The sequence below is a fragment of the Tachysurus fulvidraco genome, chromosome 22 (assembly GCF_022655615.1).
Source record: "Tachysurus fulvidraco isolate hzauxx_2018 chromosome 22, HZAU_PFXX_2.0, whole genome shotgun sequence".
Lineage (NCBI taxonomy): Eukaryota > Metazoa > Chordata > Actinopteri > Siluriformes > Bagridae > Tachysurus > Tachysurus fulvidraco.
In genome coordinates this window covers 2,945,153-2,967,183 of record NC_062539.1, presented here as the reverse complement: position 1 = coordinate 2,967,183, position 22,031 = coordinate 2,945,153, and the positions used below count along the sequence as shown (strand labels likewise).

Genomic DNA, 22,031 nt, shown 5'->3' with positions numbered 1-22,031 from the left:
ACGCCTCATATATCGTTTTTTACCTTTATGGAAAGTGTAGAAAAAACTGTAGTGTGTTGCATTTATGAAATCAATGAACTGCTTGCGTTAAATCTTACCCAGATAGTGCTATTTTCTGATTGGCTATTGTGTAGCCTCTTTTTCTGATTGGCTGATAAGTGTCAGGCTCGACTAAGAACTGAGACGCGTTTGATTCCTGCCCGTTTCCATAGAGACAGCGGTGCGGACTGATACGTTTTGGGTGCTGCGGCTTATTAAATAGTCAATATTTAATAAGTTATTATTAAATATTAAATTTGATAAATAGTCAAAAAGTTTTTCTGCGTTAGAAATACGATGTGTGGCGTGAGAGCGTGAGAAAAGACCCAAATACGTGACCGTCACTCTCAATGCGTGACACTTGACAGTCCTGCATGACACCATAATTTAAACTTGCCGGCTGCCGCAACCCAAAAATGCTTCTGTGTGTCGGATTTCGCAAGTCGGCGTATTTTGAGCGACAAAAAAACTAAACACGGTTTATTTTAATGTTACCATAGCATCATAATCTTAGAATTTAGAATTACTTTTTTTTTTAATAAACTAACTAAAATAAAATACATTTAAATAAAATATTTATTTTCCAAATCTACAGGGAGCCGCAGCACAGGGATGAAAGAGCCACTTGGGGCTCCCGGAGCCGCGGGTTGCCGACCCCTGGTCTTTAAGAACGTTCCAGAACTGTTTCTTGTTTGTCTTTCATCTTATAAGTCACTTTAAATTTTTTACACAGATACTCCTACATCTGAAAGAGCTTTATTGATCTGCCCGAAAGTCGTGGGCAAGTTGTGGCCTAATGGTTAGAGAGTCTGACTCGTAATCCTAAGGTTGTGGGTTCGAGTCTTGGGCCGGCCACGACTGAGGTGCCCTTGAGCAAGGCACCGAACCCCTCCATAAATGGCTGCCCACTGCTCTGGGTGTGTGTTCATGGTGTGTGTGTGTGTTCACTGCTGTGTGTGTGCACTTTGGATGTGTAAAATGCAGAGAACAATTTCTGAGTATGGGTCACTTAGCCGTATGTCACGTCACTGATGTGCTTTTCTTCAGCAGGAAATCCTTCTTTTTAAGATCGTACCATCCGTCGATTGTGGCTGTAGGTTCACAGCTTTGGTTTTGGTTTGTTTTTTCAGCCTAATGATGGCTCACGGATAGCAGCCACAGTTGCGGTTTACTGACTAACACGACCGACAGAGTGAAGTCGTTAAAAGGAAGCACGATATGATACGATACGATACTTCGATGCGTGTATGATACATAGCTTTAGCGATTTATTGAACAAACTTTCGAATCTTTCTAATCATTAGCCAAATATTAATTATTAACAAATTTCAGTATACTGATCACCATCCTCTAAGTCGTGGTCCGACTTTATAATTTCCATTTACGGTGAGGTCGCTGGAACGCGGGTTCTTCGTCACTTTGGGACAAGCTGTACGAGCAAACTGGTTATTATTTATACGTGTACAGGAGAGAAGTGTTTTCTATATCAACTGAAAAAGTAATACACACCTGATGCATGTTCTTTATTCTTGGTTTTGTTGAGAATTAAGAGAACCTACATCTCCCTCCATCTCGATCCGACCGACGTGATCGATCGTAACTGATGTCGTAATTACTGTACGACTTCCCGGTCGGACCTAAACACACCGTCGTCGTTTATTTCCTCGGGTCCTTTTTATATATTTATATATATTCGCTTCAGCCGATTTTTAAATCCGTACCGTCAAATTAAAGCTGAGACTTTCACTTTCACTTTATTATTTCATTCCAGCTCCATTATACCGAGTCAGACAGCAAAAAGACATCAACTTTGTCCATGTTTAAAATGATATAGACTTGAGTTTACGGTGATGACAAGTGTGTGGTTGTGAGCCTTCTCTCGGTTAGGTGCGGTTCTTCAGCTCTAAACATCGATGTTTATCATGTTCGGCCCGTCGTACAGCTTCCAGATGTTTTCCCTCCCAAACCACAAACCACTGCTGAAATTTTTAACAAGGACAATTTGTGGAGAGAAAAAAAACAAAAAACAAAACTAAAGCTGTTGATATAAAGGGTGTAGCTGAAATGCTCTCAGGTGCTGGATGACGAAAAGCTTACATAAATCGTGGAGCTTTAGATAAAAAGAGATTTAAAAAAAAACAAACATCAAACGGCTGTAACGCGATACGATCCCGAACATATCTCCTGTCAGAAAGACCGTTTGATGGGAAGTTTCTCAGACTCGTAATATTTAATATTATCAAGACGCATAACTGAAACGCACATCGCGGATCCATTACGGACAAATCCTCTAACATCTGAGGAGGTTTTAGATATGAGCAGCTGTAAACGTTTCAGCGTCTGTGAGATAAGACGTTTCTTTGTTATGAGAGGAATAAAACATTCGGTGGTTGTGTTTTTAAGGGAAAATAATCAAAGCGGGCAAAGCGGAGTTACCGTCGGTTACGGCTACGATCCGTCTAACGGGTTCTGACCTCATCGGCAAACCTGTCGATCGAATCTCGCTAAAAATCAAGAAACAGAAACGACTTCTTCAGGAAATTTGAACAGTCGGGTTTTTCTTACTTCTTCTTCTTGGCGGATTTTAATACCCGTGTTTTCTTGCGTTCGTCTTCGCTTCACGTAACGAATGAAATCCTAGCGGTTCTCGTCGGACGTCTAGAAGGTTTTAACATAAAGGACTTAAAAGAATCGAGTCATCTGGTTTTATTGAAAGTGGAAAATGCTGGAAAGAGGGAAATGTTTCTGAGACGATGTTTTGAAAGGGGTAAATCTGGTCAGGACTCGATCTGTGAGTGACGACGCTCTGAGTCACACTGGGTGATGGGCATAGAGCTGATCAGTCACAGACGCACACACGGGTCGGTCAGGGTTCAAGGAAAGATTTTCATTATTAGCGATCGCGGTCTGTGACGGTGCGAGCCGATCCGACCTGGCCCGTGGTTTCCCTCGGGGACTCGTCCGTCATCACGTACGCAAGGCCACGTTAGTTATGGCTGTAACCTATAGCATAAAAAAAATAAGGAGAAACAAGTGCGGAGCAACAATCGTTGGACAATAATCCTGCCTCGGTAAACATTACACTTAAGTTAGAAAACATGAGAGTAAAGATGGATATGAATATATTACATTTCCACTGAGGATTGTGAAACCTGTCAGAAGGAAAATGATATTGAACAAAAATACAAAACGTGTGGACGTCGTTACACGATTTTATGCCAGCGATTCGTTGACGTTTACTGTCCAAACCGAACTTCCATCCATGACACGTCGCTTCCTGTTGGTGTTTGGTGAGCGGTCTGGATGTCATTAGTCATAATCAGGCACTTCGGTGAAATATCCAAATCACGTCTTTGTAAAAAAAAATCTTCAGTTTCCAAAACTAACATCCACGTTCAAGTCTTGAAGAAGTCTCGTGCTGACCGCCTGTGTCGGGCCCTACGTCTCCGGAGCACTACTGAGGAGGAGCGATGGGAACTTTGACAGTTTTTATCTCCGCTATGTGTGAGGATTTCTGGATGATGCGGCTGGTGGTGCCAGCATGCGCGGTGACCTCCTCGCTCTGAGCCAGGTTAGTCAGCGCCACGGCGGCGTGCAGCTCGCTCCAGTACGGGCCGCTTTTACCTCGTGCTCCTCCTTTGGGTTTGCACCTGACAGGAGAGCGTTAGCGACGGTTAGCCATGTGTCGTGTTTGAAAGCATATCGATTAGAGGAGAATTCGGGGGTTATAAAGAGCGACGTACCTGCCGTGGAACTGAGAGCCACAGTCCATGGATTCTAGAAGAAGAAAAAAAAACACAAACAGACAAAAAGGGTTCAGTAATTCCTGGCAAACACCTCTGGTTTATATACGGCATTACGGTCAAACACCTCTGGTTTATATACGGCATTACGGTCAAACACCTCTGGTTTATATACGGCATTACGGTCAAACACCTCTGGTTTATATACGGCATTACGGTCAAACACCTCTGGTTTATATACGGCATTACGGTCAAACACCTCTGGTTTATATACGGCATTACGGTCAAACACCTCTGGTGTTTATATACGGCATTACGGTCAAACACCTCTGGTTTATATACGGCATTATGGTCAAACACCTCTGGTTTATATACGCCATTACGGTCAAACACCTCTGGCCTATATACGGCATTACGGTCAAACACCTCTGGCTTATATACGGCATTATGGTCAAACACCTCTGGTTTATATACGGCATTACGGTCAAACACCTCTGGTTTATATACGGCATTACGGTCAAACACCTCTGGTTTATATACGGCATTACGGTCAAACACCTCTGGTTTATATACGGCATTACGGTCAAACACCTCTGGTTTATATACGGCATTACGGTCAAACACCTCTGGTTTATATACAGCGTTACAGTCAAACACCTCTGGTGTTTATATACAGCATTACGGTCAAACACCTCTGGTGTTTATATACAGCATTACGGTCAAACACCTCTGGTTTATATACGGCATTACGGTCAAACACCTCTGGTTTATATACGGCATTACGGTCAAACACCTCTGGTTTATATACGGCATTACGGTCAATCACCTCTGGTTTATATACGGCATTACGGTCAAACACCTCTGGTTTATATACGGCATTACGGTCAAACACCTCTGGTTTATATACGGCATTACGGTCAAACACCTCTGGTTTATATACGGCATTACGGTCAAACACCTCTGGTTTATATACGGCACATTACACTTTTAATCCATCTATAGTTGCATTTATGGTTGTGGAACAAGGTTGAAGGTTTGGTTATCATTTAAGTTACAACATTTAGTTCCCTCAAAAAAAAAAAAAAAAAAAAAAGTCGTCTGTTGATGTTGAAGCTCCGACACTGGAGACTCCTTCCCTGACCCCCCTTTTCTCCTCACGAAAAAGCTTCACCTTTATCTTGTGAACCGTTACTATAGAAACGATAATGTAAACGTCCAAGCTGCTGTTACAGACAATTAACTGACGCCTCTTCTGCTCTGACCGACCAATCAGAATCGAGAGCACCGTGATCGGCTTTTTTTTTAATCCTGGAGGAATCTGGACGCTCGTTAAGCGCTGGGACGCTCGCCTCAACAACATAGGAAACATTTTGGACGCTGAATCTCATCACGTTGGGCTGAAGTCTCAATGTTTTGTCTTGGCAATAAAAAAAATAAAAAAAATAAAAAACAAGATTAAACAGCTTCCAAGCGAAACCACAGAAAGCAAAGTGTAATGCAAACACAGAAGGAAGGAATTGTCTGTCCTGCTCGCGCTGCCCGTGCCGTCGTGTCGACCTCAGTTCATGCTGGCGTTGTTGCTTTGCTTTGCTTGCGTGTAAATCGAAATGTCTAAAGGCATGTGCGTGCTGGCGGGAAAAGCTGCATCTGCGGAGAGTTACAGGCGAACGGCCGTGGGCCTTTAGACCGCGCTCGGGCACTCAGGCCAAAACAAATGCAATTATGTGTGGAGATGGAAAAAGCATATCTGTGCTGTGTCAGGAACAGAGACGTGCACTCTGTTCCACCGCTCCACAGCTCATTTGCATCATTCAAGCTATTTTCCCCTGTGTGTGTGTGTGTGTGTGTGTGTGTGTGTGTGTGTGTGTGTGTGTGTGTGTGTGTGTGTGTGGGTGTGGGTGTGTGTGTGTGTGGGTGTGTGTGTGTTTCTCATAACACTGAACTGAGGAAAAAAAAAACAATTAACAATGTTCTAAAATCGCCAGTCATTTTTTCCCAACACTCTCATTTCCAGCACCTCGTGTTGTGTTAGCGTGTTGTGTTAGCGTGTTGCGTTAGCCTGTTGTGTTAGCGTGTTGTGTTGTGCGTGTTGTATTAGTGTGTTGTGTTAGCATGTTGTGTTAGCATGTTGTGTTAGCGTGGTGTGTTAGCGTGTTGCATTAGCCTGTTGTGTTAGTGTATTGTGTTAGTGTGTTGCATTAGTGTGTTGTGTTAACCTGTTGTGTTAGCGTGTTGTGTTAGCGTGTTGCATTAGCCTGTTGTGTTAGTGTGTTGTGTTGTGCGTGTTGTATTAGTGTGTTGTGTTAACCTGTTGTGTTAGCGTGTTGTGTTAGCGTGTTGTGTTGTTGTATTAGTGTGTTGTGTTAACCTGTTGTGTTAGCATGTTGTGTTAGCCTGTTGTGTTAGCGTGTTGTGTTGTGCGTGTTGTATTAGTGTGTTGTGTTAGCGTGTTGTGTTAACCTGTTTTGTTAGTGTGTTGTGTTAGCGTGTTGTGTTAACTTGTTTTGTTAGCGTGTTGTGTTAGCCTGTTGTATTAGCGTGTTGTATTAGTGTGTTGTGTTAGCGTGTTGTGTTAACCTGTTGAGTTAGCCTGTTGTGTTAGCGTGTTGTGTTAACCTGTTGTGTTAGCCTGTTGTGTTAGCATGTTGTGTTGTGCGTGTTGTATTAGTGTGTTGTGTTAGCGTGTTGTGTTAACCTGTTGAGTTAGCCTGTTGTGTTAGCGTGTTGTGTTAACCTGTTGAGTCAGTCTGTTGTGTTAGCGTGTTTTGTTAACCTGTTGTGTTAGCCTGTTGTGTTAGCATGTTGTGTTGTGCGTGTTGTATTAGTGTGTTGTGTTAACCTGTTGTGTTAGCCTGTTGTGTTAGCCTGTTATGTTAGCATGTTGTGTTGTGCTTGTTGTATTAGTGTGCTGTGTTAGCATGTTGTGTTAGCATGTTGTGTTAGCGTGTTGGATTTCAAGGCTACGCTGGAGGTGCAACAACAACACACCTGTTTTGCTACTTTGTTGAAAGTAGTTTGTTTATTTGAATGATTTTTTTATTGATGTGCACGTTAATAAATCTCGAGTTGCGCTCGGATCCACGGTGCCTCGTTTGTTACAGAAAGCTTTCGCCTCCGAATGGATCCAGCAGAACTCGACCTGGACCTGGACTCCAGAATCTGCAGATATTTCACACGGGAGTTACAGGTAGAGTTTATCCGCCGAGCTGGAGCAGATATCGCGGCCTCACCGTGCAGCGCTGCATATCTGTCCTCCGTTGTCCTGAGGTCCGTCCCTCATCTCGTTTCCTGAGAGGATAACCAGGAGGACGATCCATGTCCTAAGATCCAGCTGAAGTGTCCACGGCTCCTTGACGCTCTGGATACGTCCGACTAAGTGTTCTTAGCTTCAGTTACACCCATCGGCCGTAACGTTAAAACCTCTAAAGGGTGGGAAATTCTACTCTGAGTGAAGGGTCGGTTCTGGAAGTTGATTTGTCAGAAGCAGGAAAAATGGGCGAGTGTAAAGACCTAAGAGACTTTGACAAATTGTGATGGCTAGACGTCTGGGAGCCGCTGGAAGGATCTGCTGCTTGTGTCTTGGTGCCAGATACCAAAGAGCAGAGGTCTGGTCCAGTCCAATTCTCAACGGGTCAGAACTGTTTTGGAATTTTAGACAGGTGGTTTTAATGTTATGGCTGATTTGGGCATCGTCTACTACGTCGTCATCTACTGACAAACATTCTCTACCTGAAAAACTGAAAAATCAGTCTGCAGGAAATTTTCAGCATTTTAAATGTTGTTTTTTTTCCCAAAAGAGGAATCTTTTGGGAAAAACCAGGGGTGAGACAAGAGACAAAGACAACAGAGGCAGAGACAAGAGCCACATTTTTTACCGTGTTACCGCAAAGAGCCGCATCATACAGATGGACACACATGAACATCACCTTTTTTATGTCCCTACCATTTTGAGAGCGAACTTGACACAAATTGTTTACTCAAATGATTTTGCTCCTACTGGGAAACTTTGAGGTATTTTCATCCCACTCACATGCGCGTTTCACGAAAATACCGTATTGACCTCAAGCGAAGCGAACACGCACAATAAAAACACACGAATACAAACTTCGATATGAACGTAAGAGCCGCACGAACCCAGGCAAAGAGCCGCATGTGGCTCGGGAGCCGCGGGTCGGCCGCCCCTGTTTTAAAGGTTTAGAGCTTTAACTCCAGTGTCACCGAGACGTCGTACCGTCCTTTACATTTTATAACCTAATCTACAAAATTGTAGATTTGAAAAATCGGTTATTCGGTTCAGATGTTTTCATCCGGGCAGAACCTAGGACTCTGTAGAACATCAGACCTCCACGGCCGGAGCTGAGAATCTCTGGTACGTGATTGTGGAGCTCAACATTTCATGCGCATCGCATCACTTATCCTAAACCCTCGGACGCATTTCTAACATATCTGCGCGGTGTTCCTGAAGCCTTTTCCTAAAGTATCTGCTTAAGTTGATCTTGTAACAGTGGAACTACTTCATTATTCCGCTTTAAGCAGCCAGATCAGGGAGGAAAAATAATGTCTCACGAGGGAGACGTGAGAGGGAAAATTGGACTGCGACCTTTTGGTGCACACCATTTCTTTTCCTTTTTTTATTATTTTTTTTTCCAAATCGCCTTCGCCTGCAACATCTCCAGCTCGGATTTCTTAAAACAGCGCCTGCGCCAAAAGCTACTTTAAAGCATTAATAAATCATTTGACCCTAATTCCTTTCACGCTACCGAACAGCTCTCTCTACAGCCTCTGAGGTTTGATTGAAGCTCTAAGGACGGACGAAGTCTGCTCTTCGGTTTGAGCGTGATTGATCGCATACTCTCGTGATAATGTTTAATAGGTGGCGTTGTAATCAAAGACGGGTCTCGGAAGCCAGAGTCAGGTTGTGTTCGTGGACGTCAGGTGACTGAACAAACCTGATGGAAGTCCAACTGAAACACGAAGATGACTCACGGTTCACACACGTAAGCGAGACTGTGCCACGTTTTCACACTCTGCTGCTTTAAGTCAAGAGGTTTATTGCCCCCTGCTATTGCCTCTGCGGGACGTCGGACCTTCAACCCATTTTGTGTTATTCTCCAACAGATCTGAGCCAGATACAGCTTCAAACTCGCAGTAACGGTGCCAGAATATGGACCGTCGCGCTCTGAGAATCTGGTCTGATGTCATTTCCTGTTAAAGTTTCAGCTCCTCGGTTCAGTTCCAGCTGCTTTTTGCCTGCATGAGAGTTGAAAGTGTTGACGATGGCATTAAAACAACGTGTAGATCAGAGATGCGCAGATCTGCGAACACCACAAACACTTTCCCCGTAACGTTGTTTGCAGTCACACATGTGCAAGTCACAAGTAAGTCATGAATGTCAAGTCAAAGTCAAGTCGAGAATATTTGTCAAGCAAGTCTCAAGTCTCAAATTTGCGACTTAAGTCTGACTCGAGTCACGTCATATGACTTGAGTCCCCCATCCCTGAGTCATTTAACTCAAGTCTCAAGTCATGAATTTCAAGTCAGTCTCAAGTCTCAAATTTGCGACTTAAGTCTGACCCGAGTCAAGTCATATGTCTCGAGTCCCCCATCTCTGAGTCATTTAACTCAAATCCGAGTCAAGTCTCAAGTCATGAATTTCAAGTCAAAGTCGCAAGTCTCAAATTTGCAACTTAAGTCGGACTCGAGTCAAGTCATATGACTCGAGTCCCCCATCTCTGAGTCATTTAACTCAAATCCGAGTCAAGTCTCAAGTCATGAATTTCAAGTCCAAGTCTTAAATTTGCAACTTAAGTCAGACTCGAGTCAAGTCATATGGCTCGAGTCCCCCATCTCTAAGTCATTTATCTCAAATCTGAGTCAAGTCTCAAGTCATGAATTTCAAGTCAAAGTCTCAAGTCTCAAATTTGCGACTTAAGTCTGACTCGAGTCAAGTCATATGACTCGAGTCCCCATCCCTGAGTCATTTAACTCAAACCCGAGTCAAGTCTCATGTCATGAATTTCAAGTCAAAGTCTTAAGTCTCAAATTTACTACTTAAGTCTGACTTGAGTCAAGTCATATGACTTGAGTCCCCCATCTCTGAGTCATTTAACTCAAATCTGAGTCAAGTCTCAAATCATGAATTTGCGACTTAAGTCTGACTCGAGTCAAGTCATATGACTCGAGTCCCCCATCTCTGGTTGTCTGTGTGATGGATTTAAAAACCATCTCAAACAGGAACGATCCGGTTCTCCCTTCGTCAGGTTGTAGCGTGACGGGTGACGATCTCATAAACATGAGGTTTGTGATTAATATTTATACAAAAATCCAAAAAATAAAAATAAAAACCAACATGAAGGCGTTTGGTGTTTTTTTTTCTCGAGCTCCAACACGATTGAAGATTTGTTATGGGGTTTTTTTTTTAAATCACAGCATAATGAATTTTTTTCTATCCCCAACAAGGAGCACTTTATTTTTGTAAATATATCAGATCATTGACTTCACTCTAATCTAATATCCTACATAATAAATCTGCTTCTCCGGGATGTCTGGGTTACTGATTCCTTTATGCTGTGACCAGATTAACTCTAATCTAAACTAGTTTATTCTAGTTAGTTATCTGACCCTGTTCTAGTTAGTGTGGGTTTTTTTTTTTTGTGAGAGACTACAGCCAATGATATTTCTGTAAACATGTGAAACTTTTCCCCTGAGAGCTGAAGCCATTTTTTGTTCTTGTTGTTGTTCTTTGCTTTCTGTTGTAAATATCTACAAAAGATATATAAATAGTGAACCGTATGTGACGTCGAGACCCTGCCGATGACACGTGAGGTGACGCGGCCCGTGTGCGACTGTGGCGCGACTCGTCACTGCAGCGGTGAATCTTCAAGGAGGAAACAGCGTGAAGTGATTTTTTTTTTATGCCTCTGATGTTTCTCTATAATTCCACTCTGGTTTTGATGAGAATGTTTCCATTCACTTTGCAGAGGGTTTAGAGGCAACGTCCAGACGCGCGCCAGCACTGCGAAACTGCCAGAGAGAGACACGCTAAACTGTTTAGCAGGATCTCTCTCTCTCTCTCTCTCTCTCTCTCTCTCTCTCTCTCTCTCTCTCCCTCCAGCTTGTTCTATATGTTTAATGTGATCTTTCGGATGGATAATAGGATTTCTCTGTTCTGTTTCGCTGGGCTGCGCTGGGCGGCCTGTCAGTTTGACTGAAAACAGTGTTGGCGTGCGGCGGATGCTGCAGTATGTGGAAAAGTACTGAAATTCGGGGGCCGTAAAACCGATAGATCTGGATAGCTGAGGAGAGAAATAAGGCAGAGCACAGAAAGAAATGTCGTAGCAGGAATGCTTCGAGCGGGATTCGAATTATTTGGTCATTTATTTACCGAAAGTTGTGCTCGGGAAGATCCGGTTATTAGGATGTGGATTCGGTACACGTTCAGCCTCATAGACTCCCTTTTACACCACCGCAGGTTTGTCTCCGTGAACACAAGCGTCTTCATCGAAACGACCGTTTGCGCTTCGTCACTGTAAACCCCGCGACCACAAGACGTCTCGGTTCTATTCAGAAAGCTGACCGACGCTGACCTTGTGGGAGAATTCTCCTCGTGCCCGTGCCACGTACCTCGCTAAGCTGATCTCCAGCTGAACAGTGAATTTTTTGCATGTAAGTGGTGATAAGATCTGGGAGATATCCGCCGCCGCCGCTCTTACGCCTCGTTAGAAAAATGTGAATCGTCGACGCTTTGTGGTCGGATACCTTGTTTGGCTCTGACGCGAGCCGCACAAATAACTTTCTTAAATTACAAGTTCCAAAACGGGGAACATTCCTTAATTGTCCAGAACTGTTCCATGATGGCAAAGAGACAAAACCAACAGAGCAATAGAACATTCATGATTTAAAAAAAAATAAAAAAGGGGGTCTGTGGTGGAAATTATGCAAGTGATGAATTAAAAGCCCGCGATTGTGGTCTGACAGAAAACGTTCTCCGTCCCAAGACGTTAGCAGGTGTTTCTATAAGCATACCGTCACCACCGAGTGATAGAAGTTTCCAACCTGTAAAAAGTCCGACGATGGGACAAACGCGTAGTGATGTAGCACGTCATCGTGAAGGTAGTCGTGGTGGAAAGGGTTTTATTCCGATTACTATACCTCAGCAATTAGGTTTTTTTTCCCCCCTGTTCGTGTTAAGACGACAAAAACGCAGCTTGGAAGAACGTCCTGAGGACCTAAAGTTTACCGGTACAAAGTGCTGATACTGGAGACTCCTTCTGAAAATGACAACGAACCTTTCCTCACAGAAAAACAAACCATATCGACGTTTACATGTTTTGCCATAACAGCACATAATACGGTGTTGTTGTTTTTTCGCAATTAATATAAACCCAGATTTCTATAACCGGGACACGGGGGCACGGTGGCTTAGTAATTAGCACGTTCACCTCACACCTCCAGGGTTGGGGTTCGATTCCCGCCTCCGCCTCGTGTGTGTGGAGTTTGCATGTTCTCCCCGTGCCTCGGGGGTTTCCTCCGGGTACTCCGGTTTCCTCCCCCGGTCCAAAGACATGCATGGTAGGTTGATTGGCATCTCTGGTAAATTGTCCGTAGTGTGTGTGTGTGTGTGAGTGAATGAGAGTGTGTGTGTGTGCCCTGTGATGGGTTGGCACTCCGTCCAGGGTGTATCCTGCCTCCATGCCCCGATGACGCCCCTGAGATATGCACAGGCTCCCCGTGACCCGAGTAGTTCGGATAAGCGGTAGAAAATGAATGAATGAATAACCGGGAGACTTCCCTGGCTCTGACCTGTACGGAAGCTGAAGTTGGCCTCGGTTTCAGACAACGAGGGCGACAGGAGCTCGTCGTCGTACTCGTTGGAGCTGAAGGATCCTGAGTGGTTCCTCTTGCGCGAGTCCGTGTTGGAGGTCATGACGTGCCGCAGGGAGTCGTTGAGGTAGCGGTTCAGCAGACTGCTCTTGTACTTTGGCGGGGAGACGTAATCGAGGCCTCGGCTCTCCTGGATCACGCTCTTGTGCGTGGGCTGACTGGACTCGGATTCGCTGGGCTGCATCTGGAGAGGGTTCTCGCCGTCTGGATCAAGAAGAGATCATGTCTGTGAGCGGATTATAGCTAATACAATATACGGGAACAATGAATCATGGGTATTTGAACTGTTCAGATTTGGTATAGAAGTAAATTCTTGGGATTTTTTTAATCTTTATACACAAATATACACATGGTGTAAATTTTCGACATGGGAAATCGGGTTCTTGAAAGGTTCCTTGGAACGGTAAGTTCCTGAAGACTATTCTAATGTTCAACGTGGACAAACTGAAGAACGCTCTGGAGGAAGGTCCTGGATTTAAGCCTTTCCTAAACTGTTGCCTGATTACACAATGAATCAAACTTCACACCTTCCCGCCAATCAAAACCAAGAATTTTCATGGCTAATATCGATTTTTTTTTATCAAGTATGCAACATAAGATCCAGATGTGTGATGAAGCTCTGATATATTTGTCATATCTCCCATGACGTGGTTGGACAAATCAGTAGTCAGGTCTCCAGGACAAGCAGATCTCCAGGTTATTGGACTAATCAGATGAATTAATTAATTAATAAACAAGTGAGATCAACAAATGACTTGCACTGTATCTTTATAATACGGTACTACGATTACCCTTAAAGCACTTTGCGGTGTTATAATGCACATGGTCGGTGTAGCTACAGCTGCTCGTTAGCTCGTTCTGCTAAATCCAACTTGCTGCATGAACTAAAGACCTCGGCAGACGTGTAGACGGTAGGATTCTGATAAATCCCTAATACCCTAAGACACGATCCTACAGAACTCATAAAGCTAACTAGCAACATTCTTCCTTTATGCTAGCTACCACTTTTTAAGCTAGTCAGACTCCAGGCCACCAAAATACAGGACTGAGCAACACCCTGAGCTCTTAGTCTACCTAATAAACTGATGAATTGTCCAGATGTGAATTACGGTGCTTTGGACCCATAAACCTCCTGCTATTGTTTTTTCTTTCTTACCGTCAGAATCAGAGTCGTCGCTGCTGATGCTGAGCCTCTCCGCGTTGCCCTGAACGTATTTGTTGTAGAGTTTGATGCGTAGCGCCCAGCTCAGGTCGGGTTGTCGCACAGTGTTCTTCAGTCTGCGGCGTGCGTTAGCGAACCAGTTCGATACCTGCAAGGCAAGAGGTTCGGTTCCTTATATAACGATTAGGGTAAAGGAGAAGAGTTTACCGTAGAGTTCAAATCGCTTCTGATTCAGTTCAAAATGACCGCGCTCATATGTAAGTGCCATGTCCGAGGCTCACCTGAACCAGGGTCATGTGGGAGCCGAGGGCCAGCAGGATCTTCTCGGTTTTGGTTGGATACGGGTTGTCCCTGTGTTTGTACAGCCACTGTTTCAGCGGCCTGGCCATGTCCTGAAGAGCCTGACGCTTGTGCCGCACCTTCCCTCCACTCATCATGGAGAGAGAAAAAAAAACAGTGACAGTGAATGCATATGTGTGTGTGTGTGTGTGTGTGTGTGTGTGTGTGTGAGAGAGAGATCTTAGTTTCCACTAACTTCTGCATCCTGAGTCAAGACATTCTGGTTAGTTTACTTTTCCAAGCTTTTACAGGATAATTATTTAATTGCGAGTTGATTTCACCGAGTCCTGAAATGCAAAAGCGCTACACTTGGGAAATGACTGAAATAGCACAGCCCTGGAAAAGCCAACAGATTTTTCACGACTTTTATTTGCAGTTTAGTGTAATGAAGCCGCGCGATGCTAAACGGAGGTCATGATTTTTTGTTCTCAGATTATTCAATTCGTGTCCATATTTTCTCTCCTTTCATTGACGGCTGATTTAATGGATAAGCTGACGTTCTGCTGACGCTACGGCTCGGGTTTAAGCGCCGAAAATCCTGGATTATTATTACGTCTTTATTGTAAAACATATTTTGCAGTCGCTACAGTGAAATAGAAACTGAGTTTTAGAACAAGAGTCACGGATGGAGTTTAAATCTGACTATGAGCTCAGATCATGGAGATTAAAGGTGGGGTCCCCGTTGTTTGAAATCCACTGTTGACATTTGAAATCACCAAAACAAACACGCTCCTAACCCAAATGTGTCCCACCCCTGTTTTGATAGCTCCGCCGGCACATACACCAGACAAGTATAACCCAGACAAGTATTATGGTGGAACCTGTTGGGGCAGCTGACCGAGGGGTATTTTTATCAATAAATGAACTAAATTAGTAAAACAAAGTTAGTAATGCAAAGTGTTTTTGTAGTACTGTGTGTTGTACCGTGAAAGGTTTATCTCCGCCATGTCAATGTTAAAACCGCTTTCTGCTAATGTCACACATGCACACTGAACACTCTCTCCGCCCATATTGACAAGACACGCCCCTTTCTGCTCATTGGCTACACGTTAGTTTTGTTTTTGTTTTGTTTGGCGGCCCGACACAGTTTTCTGAAGCATTTCTCAAACAACGAAGACCCCATCTTTAAAGGGGCGGAGCTCAACAGTTCTCATTACACAGAGTTAGTTATTTGATTGTTATATTTTTTTCCAGGCATTAGGAGGTTAAATGCCTGTAACTGGACGTACACAACAGGTAACGATGCCGTAGCCGAGTTAAAGAAGAATCTTCCGTCCTTAAATCCATCCTTCCCACCATGATGCAGCCGAATGAAACGATAAACATGTGTTTAAATAAAGCGTCGTTTATATCACAGCTTGTTGTATAACGTAGAAAAAGAACTGACCTCCATGAAAACGGTGCAAAGTGCAAATTTAAAAATGTCTCGTTTTGATCACGATTGTCCAAAAATTGCAGAAATATCCAAATACTCAGTTCTCAGATTCCCACCAAGACAAAATAAATAACGGTCCTGTGTGAACAACATGACAAAATAAATAACGGTCCTGTGTGAACAACATGACAAAATAAATAACGGTCCTGTGTGAACAACATGACAAAATAAATTTACGGTCCTGTGTGAACAACATGACAAAATAAATAACGGTCCTGTGTGAACAACATGACAAAATAAATAACGGTCCTGTGTGAACAACATGACAAAATAAATAACGGTCCTGTGTGAACAACATGACAAAATAAATAACGGTCCTGTGTGAACAACATGACAAAATACATAACGGTCCTGTGTGAACAACATGACAAAATAAATAACGGTCCTGTGTGAACAACATGACAAAATAAATAACGGTCCTGTGTGAACAACATGACAAAATACAAATTTGACTTTAAATATTAAATGATTCTGAGAACACGGAAAAAAATCTAAACTTAACGTTCAAGGAGATCCTGGATTGACGACTGGCTTCGTTTGATTCGACTCATTTTAAGCAGCTTCAAGGGAAGTTAGTTTAAGCAGCAGATGTCAGTGTGGAGTAAAAGCTGTTCACTCCACACACACACACACACACACACACACACACACACACACACACACACACACACACACACACACACACACACACACTTCACAGTAATGACACTGTACTCACAAAACAACAAACTGAGAGCAACAATTTAATAGAAGGATCATCTCCTGAACCCTCGGTCAGAGCTTCGGCCATGTTTACGTGCTTAAACATCATTTCTATTGAACATTTACAGCCATTTAAAGCATTTCTAAGCATTTGATACGGACAGACGCACATCCACGTGCACTGGGATTAACTTCAGTCACGATCTACTTACAGATTCATGTATGTTGTATTTTGTGCTTCACAGATCTCAAATGGTACAGTGTGTGTAGATGTTTCTGTCTAGTTCCTATCTGTTTGATCCGGACGATCCACATGAGACCGGATGTTATTTACTACTAGTCTCCACTTTAAACCTGTGCTGAGATACAGACGGCTCATACCTCTGTCTCCGGTGCTGCAGACCTCCGTCCATCCTCTTGGTCAGAGAATCTGCATGCTGTCCGTTGAGCACTTCTAGATAACTCAGGCTCTTCCTTTCTACGGCTTTTCTGCTCTCCTCGAAACTCAGACGCTCGTCCAGTTTGCTGAACACCAGCGCACTCATCGTCCTACAGGTCCGTTTGCATCAAGCTCAGAAGTGAGTGTGTGGGTGTGGGTCCATGGACAAGTCCCAAATTCTCTTCCTGAGGAGTTAGAGTAGGAGTTTAGGGAAATGGTGCAGATGTGTGTGTGTGTGTGTGTGTGTGTGTGTGTGTGTGTGTGTGTGTGTGTGTGTGTGTGTGTATATAAATGTATATATATGTGTATGTATGTGTATATACATATACATAGATGGATACACAGATAGATAGATAGATAGATAGATAGATAGATAGATAGATAGATAGATAGATAGATAGATAGATAGATAGATAGATAGATAGATAGATAGATGCACAAAAATGCAGATAATAAAGTATAATAAAGAGAAGAGCTGCAGCTGCACAGTGAACTTAAAGCACTGGTCACTAATAAGTTTGTACACTACAGATTTATCAGAGCATCACTTACTCCGGCTCGTGTTCCATCAGCTCGGAAATCCTTATGGTGATTCCGGTGGGGAGCGCGGTATGTTGTTCTGCCTGAACCTCCCTCCCTTCTCCCTCCCTTCTATCTCTCTCTCTCTCTGTGTGTCTCTCTCTCACTGATTTCTCTCTCTCCTCTCTCTTTCTCTGTGTGTGTGTGTGTCTCTCTCTCTCTCTCTCACTGATTCCTCTCTCCCTCCCTTCTCTCTCTTTCTCTCTCTCTGGTTTCTCTCTCTCACACACACACACTGCTCTCTCTCCCTCACACACGCGCACACACACACACACACACACACACACTGCGCTCTCTCTCTCTCTCTCTCTCTCTCTCTCTCTCACACACACACACACACACACACACACACACACACACACACACACACACACACAGATCTCTCTCTCTCTCTCTCTCTCTCTCTCTCTCTCTCACACACACACACACACACACACACACACACACACACACACACACACACACACACACTCGCGCGCACCAGCAGATCCCGGATGGCTACTGAGCGGCTACCGGAGGCTCGCGCAACACAGACAAGTTGCACGTGTACAGCGGCACAGAGCGAACGCTCCGGTTTCAGCAATACCGAGCGCGTGCCAAACCGCATAACTTCTTTCTTTCTTTCTTTCTTATTTTCTTTCTTTCTTTCTTTTTTCTTTTTCACATCCGCACGTGAAACACAGACCTACTATTAACAGCATGTGGCAAAAAAAAAAAATCTTTTTGAAGAATCAACCAATATTAAAATGACGCCGTTTTAGCCTTTAAACAGCTCCAATAAGTCAGTAAGCAGGTACGTACATAAACAAAAACACCCAGGTGTACGGCCACTTTAATAGAAACACCTGTACACCTGCTCCTTCAGGCTATTATCCAAACATCCAGTGCGTAAAATCCTGCACGTTCAGTTTAAGTGAGAAATAGATGATCACTGATGATATGTTCATGCATAGAAGTGTGTAGAGTTTACACAGAGTGGGGCAAAAAATAAAACCCTAGTTCGAGTCTGTGGGCTTGTTGAGGACAGTTGGAGTTGACAGGAAGGCTAAATAATCTTTACATGGAAGATCACGTCGGATTCCACCCTTGTCGGGCAGGAGCAGGTATCCGAGGCTATACGCTGGGCCCAAACTGGACAGACGACAATTATTATTACTTTTTATTACTATTATTATTATTATTCCAAGCTTTAAGCTCTGCTGATCACTGAGCTCATCCCCCTGTGACACTGTAAAACCCAGACAGCACATTCCAGAGCAGCGGTACAGTCCACTAACACAGCTGCACACATCATAAATCCCTTCTCCTCGGAGATCGCACAGAACCTTTCCGCCAGTTAGCATCTAGCGAGATGCGCTACAAGCTCGGAGACGCGAGACACACTCGGCATTTCTTCTGAGTTATGTCTTTCGAGCTGTGGTCTGTCCTGCCCTGCTGTCTGTGAGGTGAAGGATGACTGGTGCTCGTATCTCTGCCGGGTTTTCTCTTTCGACATCGCTTGTGGTCACTGTGGATAAAAATGAAGGCTCTGTTTTCTTTCTGAAGGACACGGGGAAATTAGGAACATAAGTTGAGCTGGTCACGTCTGAGATTCGCAAAGAACTTGTTTTGCACACAACATTTCAATACATTTAATTTTACCGTATAATATACCGAATACACACCGGTTGGCATTATTTTGTGTATTTGTCCTGTCGTGTCTGTCTGCGCTGTCTTCTGTCTCACACTGTTCACACAATACACTTTATGTGGATAAGACAACTTGCCTTTAAGTCCTGAGCTCTGTGTAGTTCTGTATAGTTTTTATGTAGCTTTATGTCCTTCTATGTAACACAACGGTCCTGGAGAACCACTGTTTCATTTCACTGTGTACTGCGTCAGCTATATATGGTTGAAATGACAATAAAAGCCTCTAGACTTCAGTCAAATGATCTGTTTTCCTGGATTCTGTTTGCCCGGAAGCTGGAAAAAAAGAAAAGCCTAATGTGTTTGCTTTTAATATTCAGGAAGTGAACATTGTGCTGTATTTAAAACAAAAGCTATTCATTTGTACTTTAAAATAAATAATGATTAAAGTAAACTAATTTAATTTATCGTTATATGTTGTGTTTAAATGTTCATCAGAATGACTTTGGATTTTGAGATTTTGTTTAAAAAAGAAAAAAGAAAGAAATCTTCCATTTGTTTTCTCATTAATATTTTCAGGTGACACAGAGCTCCGGCGTTTAATGTTCATTTTGTTTTTGTTCCTAATTTGATTTTGAGGAGGTGGGACGTTCATTCATTCATTCATTAATTTTCTACCGCTTATCTGAACTTCTCGGGTCACGGGGAGCCTGTACCTATCTCAGGCGTCATCGGGCATCGAGGCAGGATACACCCTGGACGGAGTGCCAACCCATCACAGGGCACACACACACACACTCTCATTCACTCACACACTCACACACTACGGACAATTTTCCAGAGATGCCAATCAACCTACCATGCATGTCTTTGGACCAGGGGAGGAAACCGGAGTACCCGGAGGAAACCCCCGAGGCACGGGGAGAACATGCAAACTCCACACACACAAGGTGGAGGCGGGAATCGAACCCCATACAGTGTCAAGTTCAAGGTCAAGCCCAAAAAGATTTGCTGTTACATTGTAGACACTCTGATGCTGCAATTTGTATGAGAAAATGTAGTAATGTGGCTGCAGAGGCCTAAAAACAGCCGTCCAATTTTTATGTTTTTAGACATTTTTATGAAAAACACCAGACAATGCAACTTTACGGTACCAATTTGGAGGTGACGAGAAACCGCAAGCTTTGAATCCAAAATGTTCTGTAACAGACAATAAAATGATGGGGTTATAATTATAATACGCCCTGAGATCAATATGAAACAGCCTGTTAGTCTGTTCAATTTAGAAAGACATTTTTCATCACTCCATCCAGCGCCGTTCCTTTCTTTGGCTTTATGTTTAATATCTAATTAATATATTTATTTTCCTTTTATTACTGACCTTTTGTTTATGCCAGCTTGTCTTAACACTGAACTGACATGAAATTCAGCAGGAAAATAAAGCTTTATAAAGAAAGAAGAAGAAAAAAAGGAAGGAAAGAAAGAAAGAAAAGAAACCGTTCCTCTATCGGGACATGTTTTGTTTATTTTTTATTAATTTGCCGCGTTTGATTGGCCGGCCCTGGCTCGTGAGGCCGCGGTGTTTTAATCTGATTGGCTGTTACGTCTTTTAAACACCAGGTTCACACTCAGCTCTGTGTAACGGAAAGTGCTCGTGCTCTCTCTCTCTCTCTCTCTCTCTCTCTCTCTCTCTCTCTCTCTCTCTCTCTCTCTCATAACCAGCTCCACATGTGTTATCTAAATAAGCACGGTGCCAAGACGGCTCACTTTTCTCCTCCTGCTGCTAGACAAACGTGTGGATTAGCTTGTCATTGGCTTAGACGTAACTTCTGTGTCAAATTGCTACTGACACATAAAATATTCGCCCCCATTCATGTCAAGGAAATAAAGTTATACTCAGCCGTATTGCGTGACTCTCCGCCTTCTTTCATCAGCACGAGACGCCATTTTGCCCTGGGGGGGTGGGGGGTGGGGGCTTTCTGTTCAGTGCTGTCTCAGTGTACACTACTGCTAAACTTAATAACAAACATAAATCCGTGGTGTTTTAATGTTTTTAATAAACTCATATCCAAAATATATTTACAGAAAAAAATAAAAAAGTTCCTCTCAAAAACATACAAAAAAAAAACATCCAAATTTTCTATGTCTCTATACATCTGAACTCATTCATTAGTTCATCTTCTACCGCTTATCCGAACGTCTCGGGTCACGGGGAGCCTGTGCCTATCTCAGGCGTCATCGGGCATCGAGGCAGGATACACCCTGGACGGAGTGCCAACCCATCGCAGGGCACACACACACACACTCTCATTCACTCACACACTACGGAGAATTTTCCAGAGATGCCAATCAACCTACCATGCATGTCTTTGGACCGGGGGAGGAAACCGGAGTACCCGGAGGAAACCCCCGAGGCACGGGGAGAACATGCAAACTCCACACACACAAGGCGGAGGCGGGAATCAAATCACCAACCCTGGAGGTGTGAGGCGAACGTGCTAACCACTAAGCCACCGTGACCCCACATCTGAACTCAATTAAATTAAATTAAATAGCTTGTGCTAAAAATCGTAAAAAGTTTTATCACAAAGATTTGTCCAAAGATTTATACGACAATAAAATAAATAAGGCTTCTGTGTGAAAGATCTTTTTCATGACCACAAGTGTGGCTCCTGTTTAAAACGGTCCATTGAGGCTACAGGAAGCTAAACGTGTAAATAACTCCTAACATTGTGCTTTATTTCAGTCTTGGAGTCACTGGTGTTGTGACATGGATATACCTTAAGCCCATTTGTCCGTTCATGCCAGATCGTTAGTTGGAAGCTAATAAGTATGACGGTCCGGTGCAGCGACACTGGAGACTCCTTCTATAAATGCTAAATAATCGTCATCTCACAGTTACTTGTGTATCACAGTGTAAACCACAAAATGTTCAGCGTGCAATATGAAAAATGAGTAAATGATGAGGATGAGGAAAATAGTGAACATGCTCGTAATGTGATTTTAAGTGTTAGAACAAGTAATATTACAAAACATTATTCACTCTGCCTGCTGTGATTTCATTTCCATGTGTGTGACCGGCGA

The 22,031-nt window shown here is 43.3% G+C and overlaps 1 protein-coding gene and 1 long non-coding RNA gene across 3 annotated transcripts; both read right to left on the bottom strand.

Moving 5' to 3' along the window:
* Positions 1-1,795: 1,795 nt before the first annotated feature.
* mkxb (mohawk homeobox b) lies at positions 1,796-17,500 on the bottom strand. 2 transcript variants are annotated; one of them, XM_027166130.2, is made up of 7 exons: positions 17,295-17,500; positions 16,685-16,927; positions 14,109-14,256; positions 13,822-13,975; positions 12,585-12,869; positions 3,783-3,816; positions 1,796-3,689 (listed from the first exon to the last, which is right to left on the bottom strand). In XM_027166130.2, the coding sequence occupies exons 2-7, from the start codon at positions 16,846-16,848 to the stop codon at positions 3,494-3,496; spliced, it is 981 nt and encodes a 326-aa protein (XP_027021931.2). In that variant the 5' UTR covers positions 16,849-16,927; positions 17,295-17,500; the 3' UTR covers positions 1,796-3,493. The 2 variants fall into 2 exon arrangements, with proteins under 2 accessions (XP_027021931.2, XP_047662286.1); XM_047806330.1 differs by lacking the exon at positions 17,295-17,500 and having other exon boundaries at positions 16,685-17,037.
* Positions 17,501-17,712: 212 nt separating this feature from the next.
* LOC125139942 lies at positions 17,713-20,886 on the bottom strand. The gene is made up of 3 exons (XR_007139107.1): positions 20,329-20,886; positions 20,102-20,147; positions 17,713-18,828 (listed from the first exon to the last, which is right to left on the bottom strand). It is a non-coding gene; the product is annotated as an uncharacterized LOC125139942 (long non-coding RNA).
* Between the last annotated feature and the right edge of the window lie 1,145 nt (positions 20,887-22,031).

Bases quoted from the DNA above. Each gene is read 5' to 3' on its own strand.
- mkxb (XM_027166130.2), bottom strand. From the start codon at position 16,848: ATGAGTGCGCTGGTGTTCAGCAAACTGGACGAGCGTCTGAGTTTCGAG. The intron at 12,870-13,821 runs GTAAGAAAGAAA...TTCTTGATCCAG, and splicing joins CGACGACTCTGATTCTGACG to ACGGCGAGAACCCTCTCCAG. The intron at 3,690-3,782 runs GTACGTCGCTCT...CTCTCCTGTCAG, and splicing joins GGCTCTCAGTTCCACGGCAG to GTGCAAACCCAAAGGAGGAG.